Source organism: Pan troglodytes, chromosome 1, assembly GCF_028858775.2.
Source record: "Pan troglodytes isolate AG18354 chromosome 1, NHGRI_mPanTro3-v2.0_pri, whole genome shotgun sequence".
NCBI classification, from domain to species: Eukaryota; Metazoa; Chordata; class Mammalia; order Primates; family Hominidae; genus Pan; species Pan troglodytes.
Window position 1 is genome coordinate 43956425 of NC_072398.2, and position 19702 is coordinate 43976126.

At 42.5% G+C, this 19702-nt stretch overlaps 1 protein-coding gene across 15 annotated transcripts in view; it reads left to right on the plus strand.

Annotated features, from left to right (window-relative positions):
- Positions 1 to 9995: 9995 nt before the first annotated feature.
- Positions 9996 to 19702, plus strand: part of RBBP5 (RB binding protein 5, histone lysine methyltransferase complex subunit) — a 50885-nt gene continuing 41178 nt past the window's right edge. For 5 of the 15 annotated variants that reach the window (XM_063810244.1, XM_054674003.2, XM_016937108.3 and 2 more), the window contains exons 1-3: positions 10021 to 10555; positions 16531 to 16556; positions 17454 to 17626. In XM_063810244.1, coding sequence (XP_063666314.1) covers positions 10537 to 10555; positions 16531 to 16556; positions 17454 to 17626 — 218 coding nt within the window. In that variant the 5' untranslated portion in view covers positions 10021 to 10536. Of the gene's footprint in view, positions 10556 to 11916; positions 13502 to 16307; positions 16557 to 17453; positions 17627 to 19702 lie in introns of those variants that run through there. The other 10 variants (XM_063810222.1, XM_063810214.1, XM_063810249.1 and 7 more) reach the window with 7 other exon arrangements.

Consider the following 19702-nt stretch of genomic DNA (forward strand, 5'->3'; position numbering starts at 1 on the left):
AGAACTAAAAAGTTGTTGTGCCTCCCATATTGCCCCTTAAGGACCAAACTGTCAGGAATGTCTCCCAGCTGGAAAGGGTGTTGGATGCTGATAGCTCACAGCCAAGTTCCTCTCCACAGATTTTGCCTTCAGCAGATACGAGTTGGCTCTCACAAGGTGTTGCCTCCTTGCCAAAACCAGTCTATGTCCAATGGCTGGTCATTCAAGGCTATAATGGCCTGGCCCTCTGACCTTAATTTGGTATGACTCGGAAGGAGCATTCCTCCTCTGGTGCTTATTGTGGGGTTGTCTGAGGCCTCTGCTGTGGGGCAAGTGAGGCACTTGTTTGGTGTGCAAAATTTAAGGGGGCACTCCAAAACTCAATATTTTTAAAAGTCAGAATTAATGCCAAAAAGAGGCCATGATGAAAAAAAAATTTTAAATAAAGATAGGACCTGTCTGCATTTCATTTTCCTCTGCCTTCCCTGATCGGCTTTTGATCTGTTTTGATTAACTGGATTGGTGAGCTGAACTCAGTGTGCAAATTTGGATCACAATTAATATAAGCTAACACGTGGCTTTGAATATGCTAGGTATTTTGTCTTTATCACTTATAAAATGTACAGTGAATTAGTTTCAAGGTTGTGTACTGTTTTTAGATAATAACATAAAGTAATAAAAAAAGCCTAGGATGAGAATTATAGTTCATAAATTGTTCCTGTGGTTGTTTATTGATCAACAATTATTTATTGAGGATGTATAGTGTGCCAACCATTAATCTAGACACTTGGAAACAAAACAGAGTAGGCTGCTTGCCTTCAAGAAGCTTACGTTCAAAGAATTGATTAGGCATTCCCTTAAGATATTAATGAACTGGAGAGAAACTCACTATATTCCAATTTTCCTTTCCTTCTAGCTAATAGTCTTTTGTTTCCTAGCTCCAGAAAGTTTAGTGTATCCTGGTGCTAAAGATAAATTAAGGTCAGGCACAGTGGCTCATGCCTGTAATCCTAGCACTCTGGAAGGCTGAGGTGGGCAGATTGCTTGAGTCCAGGAGTTTGAGACTAGCCTAGGCAGCATGGTGAAACCCTGTCTCTACAAAAGATACAAAAATTAGCCAGGCATGGTGGCACATGCCTGTAGTCTCAGCTACTTGGGAGGCTGAAGTGGGAGGATCGCCAGAGCCCAGGAGGTAGAGGCTGTAGTGAGCCGTGATTGCACCACTGCACTCCAGCCTGGGTGACAGAGTAAGACACTGTCTCAGAAAAAAAAAAAAAAAAAAAAAAGGGATAAATTAAGTGCTTAATAAAGTGCTTCTAAGAATTTTCTTTCTTTTTCCCCTGACACTGGCCTTTTATCTTCTATCTATCAAAGTGTAAGACTGTCCATGTGGCTGCAAAATCCTCTACAAATAAAAGTATACCCCATGAGTACACACATGAGATCCCTTTTTCAGTTCTATTGTTCATACAGGCACAAGCAAGAAAAAATTTGAGAGAGAAGAGTATCATGATAGTACAATCTTGATCCATGATCTTGAGAAAAAGCTGTCTACATCTGGGATGCCATCTGCTTCTGGAGAGAAACTTCCCTGGTTAGCTTTACCTTAAGGTTTCCAATCAGTATACAGTTCCAAGAGTCTGGAGGGGGCCCTTCTGAGTTGTGAGATTATGAGACCAAGGTTCAGGATCTCAAAGTTTTGCTGCATTGTGGGTGCCAAGGGCAGTTTTTCTGTGATGTTGCCCTCAGAAGACCCAATCGATCTCCAGGTTCTAGATTGTGAAAGGTTTGATTGTCCTCAGTCAGTGGACTATGAAAGTTTTTTTTTAACCTGGTGAAAATACACTTTGGCATAATGCATTAAAACCTTGTAGCATTTAGTCATATCAGTATTTAGTAGCAGAAGATACAAGACATTCTATTATTAGGTGCATAGGCCTTTCCAGTGACTATTTATTTCATAAGGGGTCAACTTCCATCTTCTACTGGAAGTGGATCTGATTGTCATCAATCTGCTACACCTTGGACCAAGGCAATCTAGTCAATTCAGTTAGCTTTGCCTAATGTTATTGTATCTGCAATCCTTTTTTAAAAACTGGCCAGCCGCGGTGGCTCACGCCTGTAATCCCAACACTTTGGGAGGCCAAGGCAGGAGGATCGCCTGAGGTCAGGAGTTTGAGACCAGCCTGGCCAACATGGTGAAACCCCATCTCTACTAAAAATATAAATATTAGCCAGGCATGGTGGCAGTTGCCTGTAATCCCAGCAACTTGGGAAGCTGAGGCAGAAGAATCACTTGAATCTGGGATGCACACGTTGCAGTGAGCTGAGATCATGCCATTGCACTCCAGCCTGGACAACAGAGGGACATTCTATCTCAAAAAAACCAAAAAAAACAAAAAAACTGTTTTATGGCCAGACGCCATGGCTCATGCCTGTAATCCCAACACTTTGGGAGGTCGAGGAGGGTGGATCACCTGAGGTCTGGAGTTCAAGACCAGCTTGGCCAACATAATGAAACACCACCTTTACTAAAAATACAAAATTAGCTGGGTGTGGTGGCACATGCCTGTAATCCCAGCTACTTGAGAGGCTGAGGCAGGAGAATCACTTGAATCTGGGAGGCAGAGGTTGCAGTGAGTCGAGATTGTACCATTGCACTCCAGCCTGGGCAACAAAAGTGAAACTCTGTCTGAAAAATAAATAAATAAATAAATAGGCCGGGCGCTGTGGGTCATGCCTGTAATCCCAGCACTTTGGGAAGCTGAGGTGGGCAGATCACCTGAGGTCAGGAGTTCAAGACCAGCCTGGCCAACATGGTGAAACCCTGTCTCTACTAAAAATAGAAAAAATTAGCCGGGTGTGGTGGCAGGCGCCTGTAATCCCAGCTACTAGGGAGGCTGAGGCAGGAGAATTGCTTGAACCCAGGAGGTGGGAGGCGGAGGTTGCAGTGAGCCGAGATCGCGCCATTGCACTCCAGCCTGGGCAACCAGAGTGAAACTCCGTCTCAAAAAAAAAAAAATTAAAAAAATTAAAAAAAAAACAAAATAAATAAATAAAACTGTTTTTACAACTTGTCCAGTGAAATAAGTATTAGTACTTCTATCACTACAACCAGAAAACATGCACTGAAAATGACAATTGAATAAAATTCTTCTATAAAGGTTTAAGTGACCCATCAGGTAGCAGAAATGTACTTGAAGTTGTGTTCATCTTCCCAGGATTATGGGTTTAACAAACAAAACATTGATCATAAACTATTTTAGCAATTTAGAACAGTCATCATACACACCCACTCACGCACACACATACACACACATTTAATTTGGAACATTTTATCTCTTCATCATGAATCATGGAAAGCTTAATAATGGAGGCTTTAAGGACTCAGGAAGGGCCAGGCAGCCATCAGGGTTCTCCATGAGTCTGCGCCTAATATTGGACTTATATTTTAATACCAACTGTGTTTCCCCAATTTAGGTGCATAGCACTGTTTATTAGATGGGTTAGCATAGGTAATTTGAGTTGGACCATGGAATTTATTCAAATTGCACATCTTAACAATTTCCATACTGGCTGATCTAGTATGACAATTAGGCAAAGTATTTTCTTGGTATTCAATTATTTATTTATTTATTTGAGACAGGGTCTCACTCTGTTGCCTAGGCTGAAGTGCAGTGGTGCAGTCTCAGCTCACTGCAACTTCCCCCTCCCAGGCTTAAGCAATCCTTCCACTTCAGCCTCCCAAGTAACTGGGACTACAGACATGCACCACTATGTCCGGCTAATTTTTGTATTTTTTGTAGAGACAGGGTTTCCCCATGTTGCCTAGACAGGCCTCAAACTCTTGGGCTCAAGGGATCCGCCTGCCTTGGCCTCCCAAAGTGCCGGGATTACAGGCATGAGGCACTACCCCAGCCTTCAATTAATTCTTGTCCTGTTTGGGTTAGCAGTTTTATAAACCAGTCATTCCTTTTATTAGAGTTCTGAGAATTCTTACCTAGTCCAAATGATGTGATCCTAAAGTTGTCAGAAAGCTGTATGTTTTTTTTTTTTTGAGACGGGGTCTCGCTCTGTTGCCCAGACTGGAGTGCAGTGGTACGATCTCAGCTCACTGCAACCTCCACCTCCCAGGTTCAAGTGATCCTCCTGCCTCAGCCCCCCTAGTAGTGGGGATTACAGGCACATGCCACCATGCCTAGCTAATTTTTATTCCTTTAGTAGAGATGGGGTTTCGCCATGTGGGCCAGGCTGGTCTCGAACTCCTGACCTCAAGTGGTCCACCTGCCTCGGCCTCCCAAAGTGCTGGGATTACAGGCGTGAGCCACTGCACCCGGCCAGAAAGCTGTATTTAAGAGTGCTTGTCAGTGTCCTTTCCATCCTTTCATGAACCTCCCTGAAGACACAACACTCTAGGATTTGCTTGTGGAGTTTTCAGAAACTGCATCAGAATTAAGCAATTAACCATGGAAACAACTTAAAATGGGCATAAAGGCATAATTGCTGGGCACGGTGGCTCATGTCTGTAATCCTAGCACTTTGGGAGGCCGAGGAGGGTGTATCCCTTTGAGGTCAGGAGTTTGAGACCAGCTTGGCCAACATGGTGAAACCCTGTCTGTACTAAAAATACAAAAGTTAGCCAGGTGTGGTGGCACATGCCTATAATCCCAGCTACTTGGGAGGCTGAGGCAGAGAATCACTTGAACCCAGGAGGCAGAGGTTGCAGTGAGATCAGGCCACTGCACTCCAGCCTGGGCGACAAGAGTGAGACTCCTCCATCTCAAAAAAAAAAAAAGTCATATTCAACAAGAAAATTTGGTTATTTCTGTAGCCTACAATAATTTAATAAACTAACCATAATTACAACTGACTGCATATGCCAGACATATTAGAATTTTAGGAGTCTCATACAATTGTGGAACATATATTAATAACATTCAATACAATGCAATTCAAAGAAGGTTAACATCTTTTATTTTTATTTTTGAGACAGTCTAGCACTGTCGCTCAGGCTGGAGTGTAGTGGTGTGATCTTGGCTCACTGCAACCTCTGCCTCCCAGGTTCAAGCTATTCTCCTGCCTCGGCCTCCCAAGTAGCTGGGACTACAGGCGCCCACCACCACGCCCAGCTAATTTTTGTATTTTTAGTAGAGATGGGGTTTCACCATGTTGGCCAGGCTGATCTCGAACTCCTGACCTCATGATCTGCCCACCTCGGCCTCCCAAAGCACTGGGATTACAGGCGTGAGCCACTGTGCCCAGCCGTTTTTATTCTTTTTTAGAACAGGGTCTCACTATTTTGCCCAGGCTTGTCTCGAACTCCTGGGCTCAAGTGATCTTCCTGCCTCAGCCTCCCTAAGTACTGCAATTGCAGGTGTGAGCCACCACACCTGGCTTCCTTTAGATTTTTTAATTTCTTGTCATGAAGTGGTACAAAAAGTAGTCTTTTATAATTATTTTATTCTCATCTCTCTGCTTTATTTTTTAAGTGGCAGACTTCTCTACCATGTTTTTCTACACTATTATACAATGTAAAGAACAAGGGTTTCTACTGGTAAATGGTCTTATTACTCATCTAAAATATAAATCTTTTTATTTATCAAGAATCATAAGACATATTTTAAATAACTATGTGACGTCACGAAGCATAACTAGGCCAGGCATGATGGCTCATGCCTGTAATCTCAGCACTTTGGGAGACTGAGGTGGGAGGATCACTTGAGCCCAGGAGTTCGAGACCAGCCTGGGCTACATAGGGAGACCCCCCCCCCCCGACCATCTCTAAAATATATATATAGTTAAAAAAAGAATAATTAGTGTAAGAGATAACAATGGCTCATAAATTGTATTACTGTTGATCACTTATGATATAATCTGAAATCACAACGAACTGCTGAGGGTTTCGTACAAAAAAAGTTTAATTTTTATTTCCAAATAACTTTAAAAAGCTAGAACAGCTTTTAGATTTTGAGACGGCCATCTCAATATATTTGTTTATCTTCTGCAGAATGAATAAAAAGGATTATTTTTAATTTCTTAAGCCAGTCTGAAAGCCTCTGTCTCTGAAGCCAGTCTGAAAAAATCTTTGCATTAATTATACTGATTCATTTATTTTGCAAATATTTTACAAATACGTATTAAAGCACCTGTATGCCCTTTCTTTTCTAGGCACAATGGCATATCTGTGAATAAAACTGACAAAGTACTTGCCTTTAAGGAGCTTATACTCTTGTAAAAGGGAGACAATGAAGAAACAAATAAATGAATCAATGTATAATGGGACAAGCGGTGATAACTACCATGAAGGAAAATGAAGTAGGGGCCGGGTGCAGTGGCTCACGCCTGTAATCCCAGCACTTTGGGAAGCTGAGGTGGGCAGATCACCTGAGGTCAGGAGTTCGAGACCAGCCTGGCCAACACGGCAAAACCCTGTCTCTACTAAAAATACAAAAATTAGCTGGGCATGGTGGGGCATGCCTGTAATCCCAGCTAGTTGGGAGGCTGAGGCAGGAGAACTGCTTGAACCCAAGAGGCGGAGGTTGCAGTGAGTGGGGACTGCACCACTGCACTCCAGCTTGGGTGACAGAGCAAGACTCCGTCACACACACACACACACACACACACACACACACAAAGAGGGATTCAGGCAGAGGGAACAAAAGTGCTACATTCCCGCAGGAATAAAGTGCTTAGCAAGCTCATATAATAGCAACGCAGTGCCAATGTGACTAGAAAAGAATGAGTTTCAGGCCGGGTGCGGTGGCTCACACCTGTAATCCCAGCACTTTGGGAGGCCGAGGAGGGTGGATCACGAGGTCAGGAGATCGAGACCATCCTGGCTAACAAGGTGAAACCCTGTCTCTACTAAAAATACAAAAAATTAGCCAGACGCGATGGCGGGCACCTGTAGTCCCAGCTACTCGCGAGGCTGAGACAGAAGAATGGCGTGAACCCGCGAGGCAGAGCTTGCAGTGAGCGGAGATTGCGCCACTGCACTCCAGCCTGGGTGACAGAGCGAGACTCCGTCTCAAAAAAAAAAAAAAAGAATGAGTTTCAGTAGAAGAGAGGTAGGTAGCAGGGGGGCCAATTAGCTGCTTATTGCTGATTTCATTATATGAATATATCAGGATATAGCCATTCTACAGTTTTTGATGTTTGGGCTATTTGTGATTTTTTTTTGCTATTATGAACAATGGTACTATGTCCATTGTACATGTTTCCTGGTGCACTTGTGCAAGAGTTTTTCTACAATATATACCTACAGGTAGAATTTCCTGGTCATAGTGTATAAAAATGTAAACAAGGTCATTTTTACTACATAACAAGAAATTGTTTTCCGACGTGGTTGTACTGATTCACATTCTCTTGAGAGAATTCTCTTACAAGAATTTTGGGTGCTCTTCTTTTAGTTTGTCAACTTTGTGGTTGTAAATATCTAATTGTGACAATTTGCATTTTACTGATTACTGATGAGATCTGGCGTTGTCAAATAGATCACTTCCCTTTTTTTGAAGTGCCATGGCTTGCTCTCTAATTTTTACAGGTTATTTAAACTTTCTTTTTTTTTTTTAAAAAAAAGGCCAGGCATGGTGACTCACCACCTGTAATGGCAGCACTTTGCGGGGCCGATGTGGGCAGACAGCTTGAGCCCAGGAGTTCGAGTCCAGCCTGGGCAACATGGTGAATCCCTGTCTCTACAAAAACTACAACAATTAGCTGGGCATGTTGGTGCCTGCCTATAGTCCCTGCTACTTGGGGGGACTGAGGTGGGAAAATCACTTGAGCCTGGAGGTTGAGCTGCAGTGAGCTGTGATCATGCCACTGCACTCCAGCCTGGACGACAGAGTGAGACTCTGTCTCAAAAAAAAAAAAGAAAGAAAAAAAAAGAAAGTCCAAATAGGATTGGAGGGGTAGAAAGGGAAAAAGAGGTGTGAGGAAAAAGGTGTACTGAAAATCCCTCAGTGGGCCAGGTGCTGAGTTGAGATTGCGCCACTGCACTCCAGCCCAGGCAACAAGAGCAAGACTCCCTCTCAAAAAAAAAAAAAAAAAAAAAGAAAATTCCTCAGGGGTTTTCTAACACTATTTTTATTTTCATTTTATTTATTTATTTATTTTGAGATGAAGTCTTGCTGTTGCCCAGGCTGGAGTGCAATGGCATGATCTTGGCTCACTGCAAACTCCACCTCCTGGGTTCAAGCGATTCTCCTGCCTCAGCCTCCCTAGTAGCTGGGATTACAGACATGCGCCACCACACCTGGCTATTTTTTGTATTTTTGGTATAGACGGGGTTTCACCATGTTGGCCAGGCTGGTCTCGAACTCCTAACCTCGTGATACGCCTGGCCTCTGCCTCCCAAAGTGCTGGGATTACAGGTGTGAGCCACTGCACCTGGCCTCACTATTTTTATTTTTAACAGCTTTAATTTTAACTTCATTAGCTATATTAGCATCCAATCTGTAAAAATTATTACATTGGAATCAGGCGTGGTAGCTCACAGCTGTAATCTGTAATCCCTGCATTTGGGAGGCTGAGGCAGGAGGATTACTTGTGCCCAGGAATTTAAGGTTACAGTAGTGAGCTATGGTTTCGTCATTGCATTCCAGCCTGGGCAACAGAGTGAGACCATATCTCTAAATACATATATATATGATTACTTTGGATTTGAGAGTAGAGTCAGAGAATTTAGAGGAAACTAGGCTGTCGTTTTCACACGATATTTTTCTTTGTTGCTTTTGCCTTTATGCAAAGTTTTCCTTTGTCTTTGGAGAGTAGAAAAACTGTGGATTTTTTTTTTTTTTTTGAGACAGAGTCTCACTCTGTTGTCCAGGCTGGAGTGCAATGGTGCGATCTTGGCTCACTGAAACCTCTGCCTCCCGGGTTCAAGCGATTCTCCTGCCTCAGCCTCCCGAGTAGCTGGGATAACAGGCATGAGCCACCACGCCCAACTAATTTTGTATTTTTAGTAGAGACAGTGTTTCTCCATATTGATCAGGCTGGTCTCGAACTCCCGACCTCAGGTGATCAGCCCGCCTCGGCCTCCCAAAGTGCTGGGATTACAGGCGTGAGCCACCGCACCCGGCTGCAAAAGACATACTTTATAAAGGTCCAAGGATAATGGAAATAGAAGACATTAATGTAATATGTTCTTGGGAACTAATTGGATACACCAAGTATTATCTTTGACTAGTTTCTGGACCTCTGCTTCATTCTGCAACCTGCAGCCAACTACCATGGTGTCCATCTATTATTAGGCGCTTTAAATAGCTCCTTAATTCACACTTACTCTCTTCAATCGATGTGTCAGACTGTGGGGGCCACTTAATTCCCATTCCAAATTCTTGGGAAAGGAATTTAATTGGGTTGAGCTTAGGTCAGGGGCTTACTGAAAGAGCAATCAACTGGGGCCCAGGGACAGGGTGCACTGTGTGAATGAGGCTTCTTTTTCTGCAAATTTGTCAAGTAGAGGCAGACTGGACTAGCTACATAATTTGCAGGGCCCAGGGCAAAATGAAAATGCTGGGCTCCCTAGTTCAAAAGTTTCATTATTGTTTCCAAAAGTTTGCAATTGCAGACAATACTGCGATTAATAACCTTGTGTATGTGTATTTTTCCATTGTCGGAGACCTAGCCCGAGTACTATTTTCTGCAGCGAGCCTTTGACGTTCTTTCCTTTTTCTGATGAGCCACAGCATTTATAGTAGGAATTTGTTCATATAAAATTTGCTCTTTCGCTAGATACCAGTAACTGGACTTCTCTAATTGCTTTGGGTATTTCATTGGAGTTCTGTATGACTGAGCTCCGGGAAACTCAGTCCACCCCTCATTCCAATTCTTTTTCACAGCGTCCCGGTCAACACTGTTTGGTAAAGGGTAAAACCTTAGATAATAAGGTTTTCATTATCTTAACATAAACAGGCCTAACATATGTTGTCGTACCTTTCTGTAGGATCAATAGCATATCTTTACAAATGAGAAATAATTTTCACGAGACCGAAACACCCTGCAACGCCGCCTACATACAGGGTAAGTACGCGCCTTGGTGAGGTCAGCGGCGCTACACACCCGAGCACTAGGGGACGACCTTCCCTGCTTTCCTGCATTAGCAGGACTTGTCCGGAACCTTTTCTGCGGAGTCTGAGGTAGCCCGCCCGGACAACGCCGCTGAACACACAACAGGGCAAGAACTAGTAGGTTAACTGTATGCCTGGAATTTCTACCTCACCTACATGTTCCCGGAGCAAATAACCTTAAATTGTCGCGCTATTTAAAGTCCCTAGTGACGATAACATTGTTGTACCTCAGCAAAGATCATAATTAATTGTTTCCGAGGGAGTGTATGCTTGATTTTGGTCAGGCATATATTTGGGCAGCCCACCTGAAACGAACAAGGAAGGCGGGGGAAGAAAGCGGAAGCCGCGGGGCCTTCTAAGTCCGAAAGTCTCCGGAGCTTGCGCCAGTCTCTTCGCGGCGTCCACCGCTTAGACGCAAGTTGCTGAAGCCGGCCGGGGAGAAGGCGTTGTTGCCGGAGCTGAGACCGGGCGGCCACAGTCCGCAGGGATGAACCTCGAGTTGCTGGGTGAGAAGGGCTATGGCTGCGTTTTAGAGAAGCGTTGGGTACTGGAAAGGAGGGAACCCAGGCGGGAGGGGAGTCAGGCTGCAATCTTAGGGACACTGTTCGGCTATGGATCGCTGGGCACACCTGATGTGGAGCAGCAGCGGGAGGAGGAAGCCCACCTTCTGCCCGAGTAGGTTGCATTGCCCCTCCCGAGGCCACTTTCATATCAATTATGGAGCGATGGGGACAGACAGTTTGTGACTTAGCTTTGATTATGAGGATCGCAGGTGTTGAAGTAGCCCAGAGCAGCCAGGACCAGAGTTGTTGGAGATGGAATTTGAAGAAGTGAGGCTTGGGATGAAGCTTTGAAGACTTGTCAGGGAATTGGGTGCCTGAACAGGTTAATCTTTTTGTAGAAAAGAGAAGTCTAAGGAGGGGACTTGGAGATCTTCTGGTAGAAGCTTCTCATTGAACAGATGAATAAAGGCTCAGAGGGTAATGGCTAGGCACTAAGCAAGTAAATGGCATAGTTGGCACTGGAATCCAATTATCCTAACTTTCTGTTTAAGGTCCTTTGCTAGGGACGGTGTGTAAAACACTGAGGTGTGAAATACGGAGGGAGTTGTCTTTTGTCACCCTCACTTTGAGTCATCGCCTCCTTACCTCCTATCCAGATTATTTAAAAACTGTAGGTCCTTTCTCCTGGACTTCCATTAGGTGACATTTAGCATGGTATTCTAGGGGTAGCTGAGGTTTTCAAGGACTTCTGCACTACTTGCTGTTCCTAATGGTTAGGTTTCTCTTTAAAAAAAAAGTCAGAAGATATGTTAATTGTCAAAAGGGCTACAAAGATACATAAAAAATGGTCTTTGCCCTTAAAGAGCTTTTCATTAAGCAGGGAGTTTAAGGTGATTATGTAAAATAGCTGTAGGATATTGCAGAATGTAGGCAGGCCTGAAAGAGTCATTACCAGTTGCTAAGAATGTTTGGAACAGAGAGTGAATGTCTTTGGGGTAAAGGAAGAAGTCAACCAGGAAAAACAAACCCCCAAAACCTGTGGAGGAGTTGGAGTTTTAAGTGGACTTTTTTTTTTTTTTTTTTTAAGACAGCCTCGCGCCGTCGCCTAGGCTGGAGTGCAGTGGCACAGTCTTGGCTCACTGCAACCTCTGTCTCCTGGGTTCAAGTGATTCTCGTGCCTCAGCCTCCTGAGTATCTGGTACTACAGGTGCGCACTGCCATGCCTGGCTAATTTTTGTATGTTTAGCAGAGATGGGGTTTCACTGTGTTGGCCAGGCTGGTCTCAAACTCCTGGCCCCAAGCAATCCACTCACCTCAGCCTCCCAAAGTGTCTGGCCTTAAGTGGATTTTTAAGGTTGGTAAAATATCAACAGGCTGAAGTATGAAAATATGGGAGGGATGTTCAGTAGGCATCAGTGAGAGAAGACCTAAAGAATTTTCCTGCTTGGCCAGGTTGTGGATAAAGAGAATGCCAGGGGATGGGATCGGTGCCATCTATTTTGTGTTGGTTCTCGAATGCCTAGCTCAAAAGTTTGGGCTTTTTAGGGAAGGTAGGGTAGATCCATTGAAGGATTTTGACTTAGTAACTCAATCAGAGCTATGAGTTTGTAAGGTTTGTCTGACAGCGATGTGGAGTTGAGTTTTGGAGGAGTGTAAAACCAGTTTGGAGGGGTAGATTATATGAGTGATGAGGAAGGCCTGAGCTAGGAAATAGAAAAGACATTGAGGAGGTAGGGATGACAAATTTGAGAATAGATTGCATATAGTGCTGATGAGTAAGAGAGTGACGTGAAAAATGATGAGAGCAAATAATGATGCTATTGATAAAGTGTAAGGACATTGGAAAAAGACAGCTTTGGAGATGTTGAATGTGGTCTAGGGGTCAGGAGACAGGTTTGGATTTATGGGAGAGATTTGTATTCTTACAGATGGGCTCATTGAAACCTTGTGACTAGAGGACATGATCTAGGGAAAAAGTGGGAGGGGGAGAAAAGAAAATTGCCAAGCACACAATCTGTAGTTAGAGGTTAAGAGGAGGAATAAGTGGAGATAATAAGTTAGCTAACGGTTATAAAGTACTTTCTCTGAGCTAGGCAGATTTTCAAGTGCCTTCCATATATTAATCTATGTAGAGGAAGACGAGAGTACAGATTGGTGTGGTGTCTTCATAGAAGCCAATCAGAGCAGTTGAGTCTGAGGGCTGAGAATGGGTTGCTCTGTTTAGTCCTTTGGCAGCTTGGGACTCCTCAGCAGCTGGAACAGAAACCAGATTACAATGATTTTAGAATGGTGTGGGAGACAAGGGCAAAAGGTTGACGCTTACTTTTAAAAACTTAAGGATGGAAGAAAGGTGATAACGCTAGTACTTTGAAAGAGTAGCAGGATCTTGCAAAAGGCTTTTCTTGAATGATACAGAAGATTCATTAGGATAAAACTTAGGAAGGAATATTTATTTTTATTTATCTTTTGAGACGGAGTCTTGCTCTGTTGCCCAGGCTGGAGTGCAGTGGCACAATCTCGGCTGACAGCAACTTGCGCTTCCCAAGTTCAACCGATTCTCCTACTTCAGCCCTCCTGAGTAGCTGGGATTACAGGCACCCAACACCACACCTGGCTATATTTTTTGTATTTTTAGTAGAGACTGGGTTTCACCATGTTGGCCAACCTGGTCACGAACTCCTGACCTCAAGTGATCTGCCCACCTTGGCCTCTGAAAGTGCTGGGATTACAGGTGTGAGCCACTGTGCCCAGCCAGGAAGGAATATTTAGCACTGGAAGGTTAGACAAGTTAAAGAAGCCTGGGTCCGAAAGATAACAATCTCTGAAAATGACTCTGCATTTTAAAGTGAGAAAGTTAATGGTTACAGATAAAAGGAAAGGAACAGAAGTAATGTGATTGTGGAAGCCTACTGAAGGACATCTGGCCAGATGAAGGAAATGAATGACAAGGTATTTTTAATGTGGTTAGACAAGTGGCTCATAGGTAGACACTAGTTTTACTTCTGCAACCACTTTTTGAGTCCCTGCTGTGTATTCACCAGTGTGCACTGGAGATATAATTAAATAAGATCATTTGTCAAACTTATTTTTACCACAAATCACAGTAAGAAATATATATTCTATCACAGTTCACTATATATACCTACACGTGTAACTAAGTTTCTCAGAATTATATTTAATCCTTGTTATGTTCAGTGTTCTCTGATAGTTTCTCTTCTTTTTTTTTTTTTTTTCTTTAGAGGGAGTCTTGCTTCTGTCGCCCAGGCTGGAGTGCAGTGGCACGATCTTGGCGATCTTGGCTCATTGCAACCTCCGCCTCCTGGGTTTAAGCGATTCTCCTGCTTCAGCCTCCCAAGTAGCTGGGATTACAGGCGTGTGCCACCATGCCCAACTAATTTTTTTTTTATTTTTAGTAGAGACAGGGTTTCACCATGTTGGCTCAGCTGGTCTCAAACTCCTGACCTAGTGATCTGCCCACCTCGGCCTCCCAAAGTGCTGGGATTACAGGCGTGAGCCGCTGCACCTGGCCGATATTTTCTAATCTATTGAAACATTTGTTCCAATTCACTAAATTAATGTATCCATTTATGGTGGATTGCGTCTTACTGTTTGAAAAACATTGAAATAAGATACCACTTTTGCCCTCGTAAATAGAGCTAAGAGGAGAGACAAACAAGTAGCTGTGTATAATATGGAACCACAATAAATGAGCTATGGGAATCCAGCTAAAAGCACTTACAAGCAGTTGAGGTGGGGTGTGGTGACTCACGCCTGTAATCCCAGCACTTTGGGAGGCCAGAGTGGGTGGATCACCTGAGGTCAGGAGTTCAAGACCAGCCTGGTCAACATGGTGAAACCCCGTCTCTACTAAAAATACAAAAATTAGCCGGACATGGCCGCGCATGCCTGTAATCCCAGCTACTCGGGAGGCTGAGGCAGGAGAATCACTTAAACCTGTGAGGCAGAGGTTGGAGGGAGCCAACACCATTGCACTCCAGCTTGGGAGACAAGAGCGAACTCTGTCTCAAAACAAATAAATATATATATGGATATATATATATGTACAGATACAGAAAAAAAGCCTCCCCGTCCCAAATTTTCAGTGGGGTTATCCTTTTATACCTTTTTCTTTGCTCATATAAACACACTTACACATAAATTTGTTTATTTTTATTTTTATTTTTATTATTCTTTTTTTGAGACAGAGTTTCCCTCTTGTTGCCCAGGCTGGAGTGCAATGGTGTGATCTCGGCTCACTGCAACCTCTGCCTCCCAGGTTCAAGAGATTCCTCTGCCTCAGCCTCTGAAGTAGCTGGGATTACAGGCATGCGCCACCACGCCTGGCTAATTTTGTATTTTTAGTAGAGACAGGGTTTCTCCATGTTGGTCAGAGTGGTTTTGAACTCCCGACCTCAGGTGATCCACCCGCCTTGGCCTCCCAAAGTGCTGGGATTACAGGCATGAGCCACCACACGGGCTCTTTACACATAAATTTGTAAGGACTAGGCTGGGCGTGGTGGCTCATGCCTGTAATCTCAGCACTTTTGGGAAGCTGAGGCAGGTGGATCCCTTGAGGTCAGAAGTTTGAGACCAGCCTGGCCAACATGGTAAAACCCTGTCTCTACTAAAAATACAAAATTAGCCGGGCATGGTGCCACATGCCTGTAATCCCAGCTGCTGCTCAGGAGGCTGGGGCAGGATAAGCGCTTGAACTTGGGAAGCAGATGTTGCAGTGAGCCAAGATTGCACCACTGCCCTCCAGCCTGGGAGACAGACCGAGACTCCGTCTCAAACAAACAAACAAACAAAAAAAAACCAGGCCGGTCGAAAAACAAAAAAAAACCCAAAAAAACTAAAACAAAGAAATAAAGAGAATTTCATGTTTAATCAACTGCTATTTGCTGTTGCAACCTAAATGCTGTTATTAGTCAGGAAGGGGTGTGATCACTGCTTTTGTTAAAAGGTTTCAAGGTTTCAAAGAGTAATTATGATAATTTGACTGATATGAATTGACTCTTGCCTTTCCTTGCTCTTTTTCTTTTTGTTTTGAGACGGAGTCTTGTTCTGTCGCCCAGGTTGGAGTGCAGTGGCACGATCTCAGCTCACTGCAACCTCCGTCTCCCAGGTTCAAGTGATTCTCCTGCCTCAGCCTCCTGAGTAGCTGGGATTACAGGTGCACACCACCACACCTGGCTAATTTTTGTATTTTTGGTAGAGACGGGGTTTCACCATTTTGGCTAGGCCGGTCTTGAACTCCCTTGTGATCTGCCGCAACTTGGCCTCCCAAAGTTCTGGGATTACAGGCGTGAGCCACCGAGCCCGGCTCCTTGCTCTTACCTTAGTAAATTTGGAAATAAATTGTGAAATGCCCAAAAGGTGTGATGGAGAAAGACTGTTGCTAACTTGGATATGTCAACAGTTCTCAAACTTTTTAGTATCAGGATCCTATTATACTTTTAAGAAGTAGAGGGTCCCCAGAGAGTTTTTGTTTATGTAGGTGATATCTACCTACCAGTGTTTACCAATTTAGAAGTTAAAACTGAGATAATATTTTTAAAGCATATTATATAGAAATAACCATAATAAATCCATTACATGTTTATGTGAGTAGTTATTTTGTTTTCAAAAACAAAGTATTTAGTGAGGAAAATGCCACTGTTGTGACATTTTTACAAATCTCTTCAATGTTTGCCTGAATAGAAGTTGGGGGACTTCTCACATCTGCTTCTGCCTTCACTCTGTTTCAATATCCCAGGTCATATAGTCTCAGGAAAACGCATCTGTATATTTCCGAGATAATGAGAGTAAACAAGTCATCTTAGCAGGATCTTGAAAATCCGTATGGCCTCATGGAATGCCTGAAAGGGCATCATATCCCCCTTTTCGTTTTGTCAGCCACTGCTATACACTGTTCGTGAGTTGTATGATCCTTGCTATGTGGTACATGTGCCATCAACTCTTTCTTTGCTTTGTTGCAGAGTCCTTTGGGCAGAACTATCCAGAGGTAAGAGTATAGTATTGTGGTGATTTTAGGAACATAGTAACTTCTGGGTGTTTATGTTAGAACAGAAAATACTTTTTGATCCTTGTGTTTTGACAGAGAAGCATTAAGTGTGATAATATATCTTATGCTATAATAAGGAGCTAGTGTACAATTTTGATCAGGGAGGAAATAGGCAATGTGGGCTAGAAATCTTACCATGATGTTGTAATCTTACAGTTCATTTTCCTTTAAATAAAAGAAAAACTTTCATTGAAGGATTTTTCACAAACACCACCATCATAGGTTTGTGCTTTTCTCGTTTTGATCAATGTTTTTATGTAGTAAAGCAAAATGTATGCTATAGATGTGCTTTACTTTTTTAATTGTAAAACTATTTTATAACACTTGAATGTTTGAGGATAGACATTGTGGTTATTTTAAATAGCTTGGTATTGATATGAAATAATTTGACTTCTCTAATGTTATGCATTGTAGGCTATTCCAGGGTTTTTCTTTTTTAATTATTAAAAAAAACTCTTTTAAATTCTTTTTGTTTAAATTCTTTTTGTTTTAAATTCTTGGAACAAATTCACAGAATTACAATGACTGCATCAATAGATATGACTTTTTAAATACTTCTGTTATATTTTGCCCATTTGCCCTCCAGAAAGTTTATACAAAGTTATAGTAGTGATGTAAGGGATTGATCACATCTGTTTCCAGAATCCATGGTTAGCTTTAATAAATGTTTCTTCATTTTGGCTATTTTAATAGATATAAGAAGACACAGAGAGATTATTTGGTATACAGTGTAATTTATATTCAATAAAAGTATCACAAGTGATAAAGAACCTTTAGGAAATAATTTGGATACCTGGCTATTGTTGTCTCTATTCTTGTATTTGTTTCAATTTTTAGGAAGCTGATGGAACTTTGGATTGTATCAGCATGGCTTTGACTTGCACCTTTAACAGGTGGGGCACACTGCTTGCAGTTGGCTGTAATGATGGCCGAATTGTCATCTGGGATTTCTTGACAAGAGGCATTGCTAAAATAATTAGTGCACACATCCATCCAGTGTGTTCTTTATGGTAAGACATTTTTAAATTAATATTTAAATATGAGGAGAATGAATGATGACTATATATTTGCAAATCTCATTGTAGATATTTTAATACTTAGATTTTTAAATATTCAGCCATTAGTAATAGTTTATCGTGGTTTATGTAGATCCTGAGTCCATGCTGTCCTTGAAGCACCTTTCTTGGGAGAAATTCATTGTATTATGGATCTGTATCAGGCGCTGAGAATATCTCAATACTGAAATGAAATATTTTCAGATTGTAATTGTAGTATAATTGTGATATTGACTTTTCATTTAGAATAAAAAGTCTCGGTTAGGACAGAAGCTTGGAAGTCATCGAGTCCAGTTTTGTCCAGGTTACTGAATTCCAGTAATTTTAGTGATCACAAGTATGACTATTCCTTCAATGAAATATAGTTATTAAGGCTTTATAGAAAATGTAAAAACAGTTGAAATCTGCTGTAACATAAATTCCCATTGATTTCACTCTTGCTCTCTGAAACTATTTGCTTCAGAAAATTTTATTTTGGGGCAGCATTTTTTTTAAATGAACTTGGGGCCAACAAAAGGACCTAATCAGATCAAGGTTAAGTCTGTCTCCTTTTGTCTAAATGGTATTATAAAGCACTGGATTGGGAGGAGGCCTGAATCACAGTAAAGTTTGGCCAGTAAAGTACTGGTGGCCTGGGCCAAAACTTTTCTTTCATATCCAATAATCCAGGAAGCACTGGCCTGGATGATCTCTTAGGTTCCTTCCACCGCCTTTCTGTTTCTTTTTTGTTGTATTCTTGCAATAAAGATTCAAATAGGGCCAGGCGCGGTGGTTCACGCCTGTAATCCCAGCACTTTGGGAGGCTGAGGCGGGTAGGTCACTTGAGGTCGGGAGTTTGAGACTGGCCTGGCCAACATGGTGAAACCCCGTCTCTACTAAAAATACAAAAATTAGCCAGGCATGATGGCGGGTGCCTGTAATCCCAGCTACTTGGGAGGCTGAGGCAGGAGAATCGCTTGAACCTGGAAGGCAGAGGTTGCAGTGAGCTGAGATTGTGCCACTGCACTCTAGCCTGGGCAACAGAGCGAGACTCTGTTTCAAAAAAAAAAAAAAAATACACATATTTATGTGTGTGTGTATGTGTTTCACATAATATAAAATTTCGAGTGTACAATTCACAAGTTTTTATATATTCAGAGTTGTGCAACCATCATCACAATATAATTTTAGAACGCCTGGCGAGATGCGTTGGCTCATGCCTATAATCCCAGCGCTTTGGGAGGCTGAGATGAGAAGATTCCTTGAGCCCAGGAGACCAACATAGTGAGACCTCATCTCTACAAAAAGTAAAAAAATTAGCTGGGTGTATGGTGCACATCTGTAGTCCTGGCTACTTAGGAAGCTGAAGTGGGAGAATCACTTGAACACAGGAGTTCTAGGCTGTAATGAGCCATGATTGTGCCACTGAACTCCAGTGCCTGGGTGACAATAAACCTTGTCTCTTAAAAAAAAAAAAGAACTCTTACCTATTAAAAATATGTGTGTTTTTAGTATATACTAATATATACTTATTCTAGAAAATCATGGAAAATAAAACAAAATAGAAATAACTAGTATTTTCTGTAGTCCTCCTAACCAGATACTACTACTTTGTATGTATAGATTGTTGTTGTTGTTGCTGAGACAGGGTCTTGCTCTGTGGCCCAGGCTGGAGTGCAGTGGCTAGTCACAGGCATGATCACAGTTCACTGCAACCTTGAAATCCCAGGCTCAAGTGATCCTCCCGCGTAGCTAGGTCTACAGATGTGCGCCACCATGCCTGGCTAATTTTAAAAATTTTTTTATAGAGACAGGGTCTTGCTGTGTTGCTCAGGCTTGTCTTGAACTCCTGGCTTCAATTGATCCTCCTGCCTCAGCCTCCCAAAGTGCTGGGATTACAGGTGTGAGCCACCATGTCTACCCAGTTTCTAGATATGATTTTTTAAAGCATAGTTTGTAATTGTGCTATATTCTGTATTTTGCTTTTCCCTCCTAATACTGTCTCGACATTTTTCTGCTTGAGTAGCCTTTAACAACTTTTTAAATGACTGT